At 43.3% G+C, this 15,994-nt stretch overlaps 1 protein-coding gene across 1 annotated transcript in view; it reads right to left on the reverse strand.

Moving 5' to 3' along the window:
- PAK2 (p21 (RAC1) activated kinase 2) overlaps nt 1-15,994 on the reverse strand; it is a 403,878-nt gene that overhangs the window by 66,906 nt on the left and 320,978 nt on the right. Inside the window, exon 12 of the mRNA XM_085634213.1 lies at nt 12,384-12,483. Coding sequence (XP_085490339.1) covers nt 12,384-12,483 — 100 coding nt within the window. The remainder of the gene's footprint in view (nt 1-12,383; nt 12,484-15,994) is intronic.

The following is a 15,994-nucleotide window of genomic DNA, read 5'->3' on the forward strand; positions in this document are numbered from 1 at the left end:
CCCTTGGGCCCGACCTTTACTTACCTGTAATGCCCCGAAATCTAGTATTTAGAGGCAACCCTGAACCTTGCCCCCTCAGACAAGAACCTACCATAAGAAGGACTTAAGAAGTCGTGCTAAACTAAGGAGGACGTCCACTGACTTGGCCCCAGCCCTACCAGCCTGTCCGCACCTCGAACCTGCTCCAGCGAAATCCTGGTGTGTCCTGCAGCCAGCAGCCCTCAAGATCCCGAAAGACCTGCCCTGCCTTCCGAAACTAAGACATTGTTTCCCATGAGCACCGCATTTGCCTCCCACAGACTCTGGCTCCAGCCAAATCTGCACCACTCGGCACCAGATGCCCACGGCAGAGTTCTCCCGGCGATCCTGACCTGAGATCTGGTAATCTCTGACCTGCCTCGAATCTCCAATCGATGCCTGCAGCACCTTTCTGGAGGATCCTCCTGATTACGCATCAGTTTTCTCAACAGCTTCATTCGCAAAGACATCCTGCATCCGACGCCCCATGGCCTTGGGTGGCCCAACAGACTGTCCCAGCATCCCAACTTACCTCTCCAACCGGTGGTCACCTCCAGTAGATCTTCGTCCCAGAGCCTGCAGTCTTTGTTGCAGCCAGAGATTCCCCATTGAAAACAGGGCACCCGACACCAAAACAGCACCCTGCACCCAGCCACCCCTACGGGTACACTTTGGGTGCCAACTCTGATCCCCCTTTGCCCTGAGCCTAACACCAGGAGTTTTGCTCCCACAACCTTGTGGCCTGCTCAGGAGCAGCCACCAACCGGAGACCCCCTATCCCTCATTAGATAACATTGGGCCTCAGCACTCTTCACCCGGCCACCCTACTGCCGCAGAGGGTGTTCTGAGAGTGCATTCTTGACCCTGGGGGAACCCTGGTTCTAACCTCAGAATACCAACATCCTACAAATAGGTGTGGAGTTAGTTTGTATAAAACATTGAAAAACTGCAAATGTACTAAAAGCGAATTACTTACCTTTTGTCCAAGAATTGTCTGTGCGATATCTAGGCATATCACATTGATTAGCAAAAGTAATCTAAAAAGTAAGGTGCACAGTAATCTGTAAAGTAACTAAAAAGTAATTTTGAACTGTTGACTTACCTGTAATTCAACCAACTGCATTTGAAGCTGCATTCATCTGTAAATCACTGCATAAGATTTTGCTAAGTATTATTTCACTTACCATCACCAGGCGTGGCTGGGTTCTAGAAACAAAATAACTAAATAATATTTTACTTTTTACAAACAAATTGGTTTGAGTTCAGTCTTTGAGCGTGGGACATCATTTCTTGCCTGAGTGTGTACAACAAATGCTTAACTACCCTCTGATAAAGCCTTACTGCTCGCCCTCACTAACACAAATAGAGTGTAAGGTGCTATCTACATTTACCTCTGCCTACCTTTGGGGCTCCACTTGACTGTGCACACTATACCTCTTTTTGGGATGGTATATACAGAGCCAGCTTCCTACAATGACCTTTACAACCCTTAGTTTTCAGATGACCTTGTACGGATATCTTTTTAACTATGACCTCTTACTTATAACACGACTAGTACAATATCGAAATATTTGTGAATTATGAATTTTATGGTTGCTCAAAAAGTTAAGGTTTTTAACTGTAGTGGAAGAATCTTGTTAAACATTTGCATTTTATATATATTATTGTTATGTTCTGTTTTATGTATACTTTGATGGTTCTTGGTAAACCAAATGAAGTACTATTCAACCTTGACAACCCATGAGACCAGAAGATGAGGAGGACATGCATAATGGAGGCCTCAGCCCTGCCAAAGATGAGACATGTCCTAGAGACTCTAAGGGGACATCTCCAAGGTCCAAAATGCATGTTCTCTGAGGCAGCTAAGAGACTCACCAAGGGGGCATTCAACTGGGAAAGAGGCCTTATGCCACCTCTGGATGCAGAGCACACTTGTTATCAACAAGATGACCCCTACTGAGTTGGTCCACCATGATGTTATGGGAACCCAACATGTGATGACTGTCAGGGAGATCCTGTGAGGTCCCAGCCACTGTAACAGCCTCAACATAAAGGGCACAGGACCTTACTCAGCCTTGATTGTTGCACTACCTCTTGACAAATTTGACGGAAAGCAGAACAGCCTTGCAGACCAGCCACAACGCCAAAAGAATGAGGTTATGGCAGCGCCCCAACAGTTACCAGAGGCACCTGATATCACCCAGATAGCTTCAGCTGATGACATGCCCGTCACTACTGTAAGCTATAGCTCAGGTCAGAACGGTTATCATACATCAGGTGGGCATGCCCTATCCCCAACAGCAGATGTGGTGTCGCTTCATCAGAAATACAGATGTCCAAAAAGCCCTATCAATACTGGGCTCAGTGAAGGTTCCATTTAGGAGCCAGCAAAATGCATTAGGCCAAGAGCCTAGAAAGCCTCGTAACGACCCAGTCCAGAAATACTTGCTCCCCAAACATCTAGATCACAGGATGCATATCCAGAGTTGTCGCGAAGGCAGTAAAGATAATGAAGCCAGTGTGTACATGATGGTCTCTATAACGGGAATCTTCTGCATAGACTGAAGGTGGGATTCCAGTTTGTTTACTAACAGCTCCACAGTTAACGACAAAGAAAATTGTTTGCAGGTGGCCCCAGGCTGAGTGGAGGAGTGTGGCTCAATGGTTAGAGCGGCAGACCCTGAAGCAGAGTTCTGGCCAGGGACCAGGGTTCGATTACCGCCTCGGCGGGGCTCGGGCTCAATTTCCTCGGACCTGTCAATTCTCGCCTCGGTGCCTATTCTAATCACGGGCCCCACGCTGCAACTCTGGGCAATAGCTTGCTTAGCCTCCACACCGGCCCCAACAGCGCTAAGGATGCCTGGCTTCACCCTGGGGGTGCCCAGGAGTGAACACTTCACAGGGAAAGCCAGGAGCGGTTCCACAGCGGTATGAGTATCAGCGCCAGGAAACCGCAAAGGCGACACCGCAAGGTGGCAGTCTGGTGACAGTGCGCTCTAAAAGTACCTTGACATTTACATTTACATAGACTGAGGCCTTCAGGAGCCAGTCTTTGATGTATGAAAATACATGTATGCCCAGAACTGCAAATATGGGCGTGCCCACAGAGATGGTCTCTGTGAACACCTGATGGGCAGAGGTAATGAGGAAGAGCAGGACAGTAAATTAAAAATAATCTGACCCCACCACAAATGGGAGGTACTGAAGGTTCACACACATCCTGCAAGTCCAAGGACATAAACCAGTCTTTGCGATTCAAGGACAACGGAACATGGGCCAGTGTCCTCATTCTACTTGAGGAAGGTGTAAAAAAAAAAAAAGTCTCAGGTCTTAGTCCTGCAACCTTCTTGAGGACAAGGAAGTGTCAAAGAATAAGATCCTATATCACTCACTACTTGGGAACTACCTCGATCATGCCCTTGGCAAGCAAGATCTGAAACTCTTGGGAGTGAATATCAGCATGATTCGCCCACTTCTGCTAAAAACTGGAAGAATGTGGAGAGCAGCAGCCAAATTGCAGGTGTAATCAAACTGAAAAATCCGCTGGTCCAAAGTGAGCTCATGGAAGGCAGATGAGACAGTATTGAATCCTGCCACTCAGGCAGCCTCAAATGGCAGTTGAAGATGGAAGTAAAGCAGCTTGACAGCAGTAGCTGAAGATGACAGCTGCATCACATGGTGACATCCTCCTTTACCATCACCTCTGCCAAGGGAATTACAAAAGGACATAGGGCTGTTGGACAGGTTACGGGGGTTGGCCCCGACTGTACATATCCACAAACCTTTCAATACTGCTGCTACCAAGCTGGGGAAAGTAACCCTGGAGAACAAGCTGTAGCTCTTCAAAGCACTGCAATGCTGACTACATCTTTTCATCAAAAGACATGTCCATAATCTAAGTTTGAGCGTACCCAACAACCTGGTGGCGCACATCCAAGCAGGGTGTCAATGACAGTGGGTAACACAGTATGCTGTGTCCAGGATTGACCTTAAAATATGCCTTGCTATTTAATGGCTTAATGTACAGTTTGGGCAAAGAAGTTATTGAAATCCTCTAGCAGGGCAGGCTAAATTCCACTAACCATATGCCAGACAGCTTTGTGTAGCGCGTCCCAAGAGGCACACACTTGCGATCAGAGAAGACGACTAGTTAAAGATAATAAATACCCTCTTGCCATAGAGTAAATTTTCTTGGACTACCTGTCTGGTGGCACAGTGGGAAATGGCTTTTGATTAATCCTACTTATAGAGGTCCCATTCAAATAGGCCACACTCTCTTACTCAAGAAACAAGGTGCAGACTTCCCATTTAGAAGCAAATTTGCTCACCACAATAACTACCCATAGGAGCTAAAACTCTGTAAGACAAGTTGCCAAGCAAATTCCTAACCATCCACAGAATAATAACTCCCTGGAGACCTTAATAGCGAGAGTTTGTCTGGCAATTAGTACTGAAATAGTCTATTACTGAAGACTTTAGAATGGAATTGGATGGTTAATGTTAATACCTTGGCCCTACTGGAGAGCTCTGCAGTAGTTGATACTGTCAATCATTATTATTATTAATCATTTGTAAAGTGCAACTATCACCCAACGTGCATATTGGAGCTGGTAACTTATCAGTAAAGAGGAGAAATCTGTTAGGTTACACTGGGTCAGTTTGATACAGCCTTCTATTGCCGGGGGAAAAGGCCAGGTTTGAAAGTTTTTCCTGAAACTCAATAGGTTGGTGTCGGTTCTTAGAGAGCAGGAGATCGTTCCATAGTAGAGCAGCTCTGACCTGTAAGGTTCTGCCTCCAAGTCATGTCTTTTTAAATGAAGGTACAGACACTAGGCAGGCATAGGATGATTTCAATGTTCGGGGAGGCCTATAGAGTCTAACTTTTTGTGGTAGAGACTTTGGTTCTGTGCCATTTAATGCCTTATGCAGTACGCATTGAGCTTAAAAATGCACCTTTTTTTGACTGGTAGCCAGATATGTTCCTGCAGCGTCTCAGTTGCAGAGTCCCGTCTTCCTTTGTTTAACGCTAGCTTGGCAGCCATCAAGCCATGCTACTTGAACGTGTCAAAGTGGCACAAATTAATGGCACTGGCTTACAATGGCTAAGTTCCATTTTTTGTACAAGCACCCACGCTCTACGCCAGTCCCCCTATAATGTACAGGATCTTTCAGTTTGCTTGGATATTTCACAAGGATTTTCTTTATCACCTAATCTCTAACATTTACATAAGCCCTTTAGCAAAAGTGTTACCTAAACAGGGTGTCGGGTCATACATGTATACTGTCAACATAAGCATTGTTATGCCTGGAAGGAAATCCCTCCACACAAAGTTTTTCAACAATCATGACATTCATTGGACAGTGGATGGGCAGTAAAAAAACACAAGGTGAACGCAGGAAAAACAAATTGATTACTAGCAACAGTCCTTTTGCTAGATTCATACTGGGCAGTAAAGATGGGCCCTATACCCCTTCCTCCAACATCAGTAAAAAGTTGAGGAGTAAAAATTGACAACACGCTCTTGCTGGCAAGGTATATTTCATCTGTTGTCTAAGCCTGTACTTTGTATTGGAGAAAAGTTCCATCTGGGTGTTTTTCAGCACTGACGTATTCTAAAGGCATTGCTGACAAACAATACATCTGCAGGCAGGAAAAAAATGGGAATAAAACTGAACTCCCGAGGACCTCTTGATACTGAAGGGCCTCCGTGCAACATGCAGACACTTCATCACATCAGCGAAAGCACTAACCATCACCATCAATGAAGCCACAAATAGAAGCAGAAAGCTGTTCAAGAAAATCAAGCACTACATCTGCCACCTGCCAAACTGACCCATTCCTCACTCCTCCTTCGGGTAAAAAGATTCAGAAGATCAGACAATACCAAGCTGATTCATCTCTCACCCACCTTTCCTGTAGATTGCCGCAACGTTCAGCCTTCAAAGCCATATCTTTCACCGATGTGGCTGACACAAAGAGGAAAGATACATGCGGGTTGACATAGGGAGTTTCACCATTCCCCCCCACGACCTCCATCCCAATGCATATTCAATATACAAACAGTCTTTTTCCTGAAGGCCTGTTGTTGGGGCAGCAAGGGTCAGGGGTAATTTGAAAGGCGAGCTATGTACACGGGTCACATTATTTGGGTGGGTACCCTGCATTCTGTTAGTCAGATCCCCCGGAGGGGGCCTCCGATAGTCCGTGATGGGTGTTAAAAGGTTCCCAGATTTCATTGTGATGAGATCTCAGTGGCAGCAGCTCCCAATAGTTAGTCAGTTGCTCATGGCAGTATGCAGTATCTTTAAGCCAGTCTCTGATCTGTGGAGCCCGGGGGCGTCCCCAATTCATTGAGACTCTGCGTTTTGCGAGCAGCAGCATTAGTGCGATCAGTTTACGAATACTGCGATCCACTTCTGCCGCCTAGCAGCCCCAGCAGCAGGGACGGGTTTAGTGGTGTGTCGATTATTGTCCCGATAGTGTTAAATATTTCTCCACAGTAGTCAGCGATGGCCGGGCATTGCCATTCCAGGTGTAGAAAATCCGCCATCGGCAAATGGCAACATGTGCAGTGAGAGTCTGGAGCTAGCCCCATACGATACGTTTGAACGGGTGTTCTGTAAATGCGGTGCAGGAATTTAAAATGAGACGCAGTCTGTAGTTGGGGAACAGGAACACAGCAGAATGACCATTGTTCATCTGTGAGAGGTGTATGGAGATCGATACTCCATGCTTCACGGGCTGGCGTGGCCGCTGAATGTGCTGAGTGTTGCATGTGGTTATATTTATGTACTTATTTGGTGTTTTATATAGCGCGGACATGACCCTAAAAAGGGTATCCGAGCGCTTTACATTTACATATCTTTAAACTTTGAACAACCCTTACGACATGTAAAAATAATCAACGAGTTGCTAGAAACCGTTATGCTACCAGGTTCTGAGTAACTATACATTGAAGTCCAACATAAATTTAAAGCAGAAATGGATGATATTTTTCTAATGTTCCGGGGGAGTGCATTCCAAATTCTTGGTGCTGCACCAGAGAAGGCTCGGTCATAGGTTCTTTTCTTTCGGAAGAGAGCCGGTTTCAGTAATTGATCTCCTCGACTCCGGGACACTCTGCATCCTCCTGATAGTGTAATTTTCCGGGCTAGGTACATTGGTGTTTTGTAGTGTATCGCTTTGTGAGTATTACATGCCTTTCTTAGTTGTATTCTTGATTCGTAAGGCAGCCAGTTGAGTGCTTTCAAATGAGGGGTAATGGTCGAATTTTCTGGTGCCCGTCAAAAGTCTTAAACTGCGCTGAGACAAGCTTTTAGTGGTGCTGTTGAAATCTTGGGAAGCCCGGCTAGAGTTGTGCAACTGTACTCGATCCTTGATATGACCAATGCCTGGACTGCTGTTTTAAGGTCTGAATTTAAGGTCTGAGCGATGTAATGAGCTTATGTGCCATGATAGATGAATAGGTGTATTCTAGCGCTGTAGGAGTCCGCAGGGGACCTGGGAATGTCTTGAATACTGCTCTGCAGGTTGCGCGTAATGGCGGACACATTTAACTCCCTCAATGCCACTTCTTATGAAGCTGTCTTACCATCGTCCTTCACCAAAGCTCTCGCTGGGGATGCTTTCACATCTACTCAAACATCGTTAATGCCTCCCTCACTTAAGTTATCTTCCCAGAAGCTCGCAAGACAGGCCAGATTCTCCCACTCCTAAAGAAACCTACTATAGACACTGATGAACACATCAACTACTGGACCATCATTCACTTAGCATTCATGAAGAGGATCCGTGAAAAAGCAGTCCACGATGAACTCCAAAATCAAATCCATGCTAACAATCACTTGCATGACTACCAGTCTACCATCAGATCACAGGGCAGTGCAGAGACTGCCACCTTACACATTGTGGACTATGCCCTCTTGACCACAGAGCCCTGTCTCCTGATATTGCTGGATCTCTCAGCCGCCTTTGAAACAGTCAACCATCCCGCCCTTTAAACGCACACTTGAGTAGTGAATTGGACCCTTGCGCACTGGGGAGGGGTTCTCCATGAGCCTATGCAAGGAATCTTTTCATTAGGATCTTTTTCACCTTTATCTGAAAAAGTGGGAGAATGGGTTTGAGCGCACCTTAGGTGGTAAGGAGTTTCAGATCTTTGTCGCCGCCCCGGTGAAGGAGCGTGTGCAAGTTTTTTGTTTTTGGCATCTAGGAGGTTCAAGCCTGAGAGAGTTAGCGCTTCTTAGGTGGCGGCTGTCACCGGAGATTCTAATCTTTTCTGCCAGGTAACTTGGTTCGTTAAAATGTAGTGCTTTGCGTGTGAGGCAGGCAATTTTCTGTGGAGTTTTAGCCTCAATAGGCAGCCAGTCCAGTTTCCTAAAGGAGGTTGTGATGTGGTCAAAGCGTCTAGTTCCTGTTATCAGTCTCGCTGCAGCATTAAGAGTCGATCTGAGTGGAGCGGTTCTCGCTTTGGGTAGACCTGAAAAGGTCGCCGATGCGTATTCTAGTCTGGAGACCACAAGTGATTGTACTGCTCATTTGAAGTCTGAAGGTGGAAGAAATGGTTTCAATTTCTTCAGTAATCTGAGTTGGAATGTCGCACTGCGCGTGATAGAACTGATGTGAGATCTACATAAAGCATGTGCATCTACAACACATGCAATGAACACAATGACCACCAATTTCCCACTAAAGAAGCTGCTAACAAAGCCAGTATGCCCAATTCTAGAGACCTCTTTTTTGCTGGATGCAGTAGGTGGCACTTCAGTCTGCAGTTAACAAGCATTTTTACAGTACCATCAGTCTATACCACACACCCATCACTACAATTACACTGAAGGTTTTGTGCCACTGGTGATGGCCACCAAATCTTACTTTGCTGCATGCACAGCAGGACAAGGAGTGTTTGAAGTTTCAGAGTGCAGGATTCAGTAAATCCATATAAACGTCAGTGAGATTTCAGTGCAAAACTAGTACAGATAAATGCACTAATTCTCACCTTTCAAAATGTGGAAGCAAGTGTTCCAATTCAAATATCAGATTCCACCTCCCCCATGCAAGAAAAAATGTAAATTAAAAGAATGTGTAATCTTAACAGGTACCACTAAAGGGTACACAAAAAATGAAGCAATTCACTCAGTAGGCAATGCAGCAACATTTGTTGCTGTTGGGTTGGCTGTTTAGGTGTTTTGACTGGCAGCTGTCAGTAGATCAAATTTAAATTGATCAAGACCCCACCTTTCAGATTTCCTGGCAAGGTTTACTTACTCCCTTAGCCTAGGAGGGCTCGAACAATCTCATTCTGAAAAGTGGAAGACCTACACATTCTAAATGACTCTGTAAGAACATGTCAATGAAGGCACAGCTTCTGAACAAGTTGATTTTACAGCAATGCTTTCGCTCCTCAGACAGAGTGGCGGTCCCTTATGCCAAAGTTACCATATCACATAAGGCTTGCAAACTAACTAAGCCATCCACCATAACCAGGCCACCTCTATTAGTCCACAATAAAACAGTCTTCTTTGAACTGGTCTACATTGGCCCACAAACCCAGCCAAATCAATACAAATATGTGTTGGTTACCACAAATTATTGTTTTCAGTTTATGTGAGTTAGGCACTACAACATTAAGCAGCAATGCACACAAAATAACTACTAGGAGGAAGAGATGCCTGAACACTTGTCCGGGTGTGTTTACCCGATTCCACCACAGCTCCTTCTTTAATAGTCTGGTGGGAAGGAGAGTCAACTGACTGAGGCCAACATAAAGGGGGAGATCAGTTCATAAGTAGGTACTGGAAGAGAAGTAGGTGTACAGCACTGCTCTGATCCAGTAAAGTCAGTTTCACTAGAACAAAGAGGGAAGGGCTACAAGAGAGCACTGTCTGATGCTCCAGGGCTCAAATGTTAAGCTAGGCCCAGGGAAAGATGGGTGACGGAGGGGAAAGGGTTTGTACAACCGGATGGGACAAAGAGAAAGTTGAGGTGAGAACCAAGGGAAGTGGAAGCAGTCCGGAACGCTTGATGAATGATTGAACTGAGTATCCAACTATGCCATGGGGAAACCTGGAGAACACAGGCACAAGGGGCTGGCAGTGCCACCATTTGAGGAGGCAGCTAGGTGGGCTTCCTACTTGAGGATGGCCTGAGGGCTGCACCACAGGACTGACTGCTCAAATAGTGGTGCTCCCTTTTAACTACATGAAACAAGAAGTTTGGTTTGAGGAATATATGTAAGTAAGACAGATGGAAAACAGACTTTCACACTAAAGTAGCATTCCGCAATTTTGGTTACACATCCTTTGTAAGCGAATAAAGAAGACTTGGACTGATGGGGAAGAATTTGATACTGCGGGATTAGAGCCAGAGAACTATGTGAAGAATGCAACTGCACTTCAATCAAATAAATGAAAAAACCTATGGCTGGAGGCTTCTTTGTGGCATCTGGGAAGGTAAAAGACGGAATGTGAAAAATCTGCTCACATAAAGACACTTTTGGAACAGAGTCAGAAAGGACAAGCTTGAGGACCATGTGCTTTGGAGCGCCAGCAGTTAGTCTGAAGAAAATGTGATTTGGAACTCAAGCTGTTAATTGGAGTACTTTGGCAAGGTGCGGAGTATATCTGATGTGCAGTCTCTAATAGTCACTGAGGGGGTATGCACTTGTCTTTCGGCCCAATGGCCGGCTTTTGTTTTCAAATTGAGAGCAGAGGCATTAAACTGCTCCAATTTTCTCACCTGTTAAAACCAAAATTGAACACAGTGATAAAAAGGTTGAATAGCACACTTGAGCAGGGTTCGAGTTTGATGGTGCTAAGTAATAGTATATCTTGGATACACAATCAATAAATTGCTCAATGCAATCTAAATGGTCTGCCAAAGTATTTACCATCTATCCATACACTGAAATGTTGTATGACTTTATATTGTATAAGCTGCAAGATTTGCAGGACACCAGCTATGGTCCTCCCTGCTCCACTCAATCTGCAGCCAGGAGGACTGGCTGAATAACAAAAGCCAAGCAATCTTGTCCATAAACACTCTGGTGTCAAATAAATCCACCACATTTCGGTCGACTTCATGAAATTGTGACATATGTGGTCTCATGACCTTTCAATCCCATCAATAACTACAAAGATTGCAAGCCTATTTTTGTTGTTCAAGTTTTAACTGTTAAATTAAACAGAACAGGTACCTGCATTCCCGAAGATGATGGACCTTAGACATCTGGTTATTCATGATAAGAGCCAGCACACTGGTTATTCATAGTAACTTTAATGTGCCTGCCACTTGGTCCTTAATCTTTCATTTTGACTCCTTCCTTTTAAAGGTCTCTAAAGGTAACAGTTTGCCAACTACCTGCTTTCAGCTTTATAAAACTCAGCAGGGAATTATTTCCTTGCATTCGCTGAACTTTGAAAATAATAGATGTAACTTATATCAGGATTATGGAAAAGCTACATTTAGGTTGGACCTCGATAAATACCTTTTCACGAGTATTGAAATTATACAAGGTTAATGCAGTAAGACTTGCAATGGACATACCCTGCCACACATACATCTCTTTTCATCGATCCAAACTGGTTCGGCTGCCAGTGGCAAAACAGATTGCTTTTAAGTTAATCCTTATCTTAACACTACCTCAGTTGACTACCCAAAAGTTTTGTAAAATCAGTTTTCTTTCTATAGATCTTTACTGAATCCTCGTTCAGTTGCACCCTTCCTCACCAACTAAATTTTGCCACACTCTTATTGGGAGCATAACTTTTATGTTGTCACAGCAAAACACCACAACTCCCTTTCACTTGCCCAAAGCAGTTATACACAGAATCAAGTTCTCTTTCACACACAACTAAGAACATATGCTTTCTTTCCTGATTTTGTTCTGTTTCCCCCATGATCGCCTGTTGCTGCAGCCAGACACGTGTTGAGCATCAGTGCTGTTTATAGGTTCCTTTTGATTATAATCTTTAATAACAACAATAATACATTATAGTCACAAAGGCGGTACAGCTATTTTAAGTTGAGCTAACCATTAACACATTACAAACCAAAGCCTTAAAGCACAAGCAAGATCAGAGAGGGACTCACTGAACTGGTTGCAAAAAGCTAACAGAGTGTAGGGAGCAACATCCACTGTTTAAACATTTGTTTGTGTTGGGATAAGGTGTTTAGAAACTTAAAATACAATTAACACTTATAAAAGCCTCACTAGCAAGATTGGAATTTGAACATATCCTATTCCATTAGGCATTAAACATATATGAGCATTTTCAACTTTATTGAATAATAAACTCCATCATGGTAGATATCTCTCAAAAGGACGACTAAGCGCAAAAAATTCAAATGTTCAATGTATACTCACTCAGCTTAACAGAGCCATCCATTCCCAGGAGCACATTATCACTCTTTATATCTCTGTGAATTACTTGATTGGCGTGTAAAAATTCCAACGCCTGCAAACACTGCATTTACAAACAGAAAAACAAATTTTACCAAGTGAAAACAATCTCTAGGTTATGAATGTGCAAAAAGGACTTCAACAGACAATGGAGTAAATTGGCTAGAAGGAAGAGGCCTACCTTCACAAGGACCAGAAAGGACCTTCTACATAGCTTGCTGAGGAACAAAAGGAGGAGAGGGAGCTAGTGAATGTAATATGCGAACAGTGCTTAGATTTTATTTTTTGTTGAGCAGATATTGATTAGTAAATGGAGATTTGTTGATTTTCAAATAAAAAGGTGGTATATGGCAACTACTTTGATGTGCAAGAGGAAATACTGACCAGACAGCAAAATCAAAGGACACCAGTCGATAGGAGTATAAAATGGGCATTCATGGATTACGTTAATGAAAAACTTCTGGTAGAAGAGAAACACACATTCAACGCAATTTGAAAGTCTGAGTTTACCACTTGTGTAACGGCTCAAGAGATTTTCTTGCAAACTTCCATCGTTGTCCCACAAATTTACACTGGAAAAAAAACCCATGTTGGCAAAGCCAATAGGTCTGGCTTTTATTGGGGTAAGTGCTTGGTAACAGTTGAGAGAATGAATGGAATGGAAAGAAGATACAATAATGAAGCAACATCTTGGACTACAACAATATGGAAGCTGGGAGTGGGCCTCTCTGCTCAGAAAACATTAACAGAGTTAAGCTGTACCCTCAAACAAAAGTTTCACGAAAAGGAGTTGGAAGATGTAGGGTCCTTTTTAAGTGGTAAACATAAAAGGCATGCACAGCAAAATACTGCGTATAATATACTCTTGAGAAAAAGTCAGTAGTTTTGTTGTAGTTTAACAAATGAAAGCATGAGACTTCAACACAACAGCACTCCCTGAACAAAATGCTATAAATTAGAAATAAAAATCTTGCTGTGTCAGCAAACTAAATACATCAAAGACCACAAACTGCCTCTCGATAAGACACCACATGCTAGTCCGCATTTGCAGTTTGAAAGTACTAGTTAATGACCCATCACTAATACTTAATGGGACCATAAATTGTACAATATTACCATCCACGAAATGCCATGGCCTTGGACAGCCCGTCCAAGTAATGGCATATCATGAAAAATACAAAAGTCAATGGCTGAAGTGGATGACTCTAAGCAAACTATGTACTACTACTTATTGAGCTTTTTTTGAGGAATACACTTCATGAGCACTTCCAGACACATAGATTAGTCTTTAGCCACATCGAAAAACAGGTCCGTAGAAGATTCGAATTAAACTAATGGTGGAAATCATGCTATCAATGTTCGTAATACTTGCAGGTTTGAAGCACATGCACGTTAAGAGTATTTAATTTTTTATGTAAGCCTCATTTTAAACTTTGCCTCGCAACTCCAAAGGCAAGATTTTGGGCTTACACCTGTAATGCAAATGATTCTAATACTCAGCCAGAGTCTAGCAGCCATAGCTGCGCTTTTGGGCATGAAATAAAAACCCCTGCGTCTCACTCTCCTGTCTTGAGCCAAGACAAAGCGGATGGCCTTGTGGTCTGTGTGCAAGGCAGTGCAATCGCCTATGCTCCTTTTGGTATGGTTTACCTCCCGGACAGAGATTGAAATAAAAAAAAAACAATAAGAGTAAAAATAGTTATCACCTTACTTTTGCATAAGGGTCAAAACGATGAGTGATGTAACTTCTTGTGAAGCCTTTAGGGGAGCAAAATAGGACCACACTGATTGTGGTAAAATGATGTCAGCAGCCATCAGTTTGCTTTTTTTGGCATAGCAAGAGGAGTCTCTCTTCATGAAGCATTCATGCTGAAGCAGTGCAACCTACTTTCTTTCGACTTGGACTGACATCATACTTAATTGGATACAAGGAACACAGGCAATTTGGTGTATTGTTCTCCGTTTAAGTTAACCGAGGAGGAAAGACCAGCATTCTCAAGGCTGATGGGAAGGACCAAACATGCTGAGGCAGACAGATGTATAGTGAGCCTATAGAGACTTGCTTCATGTCTAAAGACCTTTGGCTGGCCACAATGTTGGTTCTGGTGAAACAAGAGTGATCTCCAGTCCACTGCCTCCCATACGCTCCAAAATCACCCCTTAAGGCCAATACAGGTTTTTGATGAGGTGCTAGCAAACAGGTTGTCCTGGAAGATTACAACACAAATGCATACAAATCAGAACAGTTTCAGCATGGAGCAGAGCAAGAGATATTGAATCCAATGGGTACAGATGGCCCTAACCACAGCAAACAAGCTCACTGGACCCCAGAATTAAATGTGTGCACCTATGCTGGATGACATAAGAAAAGCCAAGCTAAAGGTGTTTTTATAACAGATACTTTACCCAAAAAGAATGAGGCCCTCACTTAATGGCAAGTATCAAAATCCTTTACATAACATGAAAGCCTGGGTCAGAATTAATGAGGTATTGTCTCCCCTTTCTTAATCGGTAAGGTTACCAGACATGGTTGTCCCTGGCTTCCTCTGTTATTTGCCTTTGCAAAGAGGCTGCTTGCAACATGGATCATGCTGCACATCAAAAGGAAAAGTTTTAAAAATCTCAGCATCCAGATTACTTGCAATTCCGCGCTTCACTGGTAGTGTAATTGGAACTCTAACCAAATCTTTAAATAAACATCTGATAATTTTAACCTAACTACTGTTGCGCACGTGTAGTCTTCATTTTAAATTTAACTCCTTAGGTTGACATCTTTTTCATGGTGCCCTTTGCCACACTTTTCTACTAACATGTGAATGGGCATCTGTGATGAGCACTGATGCTCTGTAGCCTGTACAGTTATTTCCAGGGTCGTACACTAAGACCGGAATGCCATTGTTTTCCTTTCTTTCTGTGCTCGTTAGGAGACACTTTATCTTAGCTAGACAAAACTAAATGAGCTGCTCTGTGCCTCTGCCACAGTTGATAAAAACAGCACTTCCTTATATAAACAGCTTCCATGTTAAAGCTCTTTGAGAGGAGAATTTCCACGATGGGATTATCACGTACCGCTGCAGAAAGTGACAAATGCAACTCTTCTGACCCCGACCTCCAACCTCCTGACACCTAAGACTAAGGTATGGGGTTTAGGCTTCCCCATTTGATCAAGCAGACTGGTGCCTCTGCTATGCTCTCTTTAGCATAGTAATAGATACAGATAGGTGTAAGGAAACATTAGCAACAACATGCTTGAATTATTCTTTTTAAACTTCATTTACCATTTTCATCCACAATTTACCACAATACTAAGATGTTCTCAATGCAGCTGTACAATATCCAAATGATAGATGGTTGTCAACCTAATGAAGCAATTAAACCCGTTCACATATTGACAGTATATAAATAATTCCACTCAATTTCAAGTCCTCTATTTTCCCTTTTTGTTGTTCCATGGCCGGGAGACGTCATTATCACGGAAGAGGTTAATTGCAATGCAGAATACATTTCCTAGCAGCAATCTGTTTATAATTAAAGTATCACATATATGAGACAGTCCAATTGATTATCAAATATGA

Source organism: Triturus cristatus, chromosome 11 (genome assembly GCF_964204655.1).
Source record: "Triturus cristatus chromosome 11, aTriCri1.1, whole genome shotgun sequence".
Taxonomy (NCBI): Eukaryota; Metazoa; Chordata; class Amphibia; order Caudata; family Salamandridae; genus Triturus; species Triturus cristatus.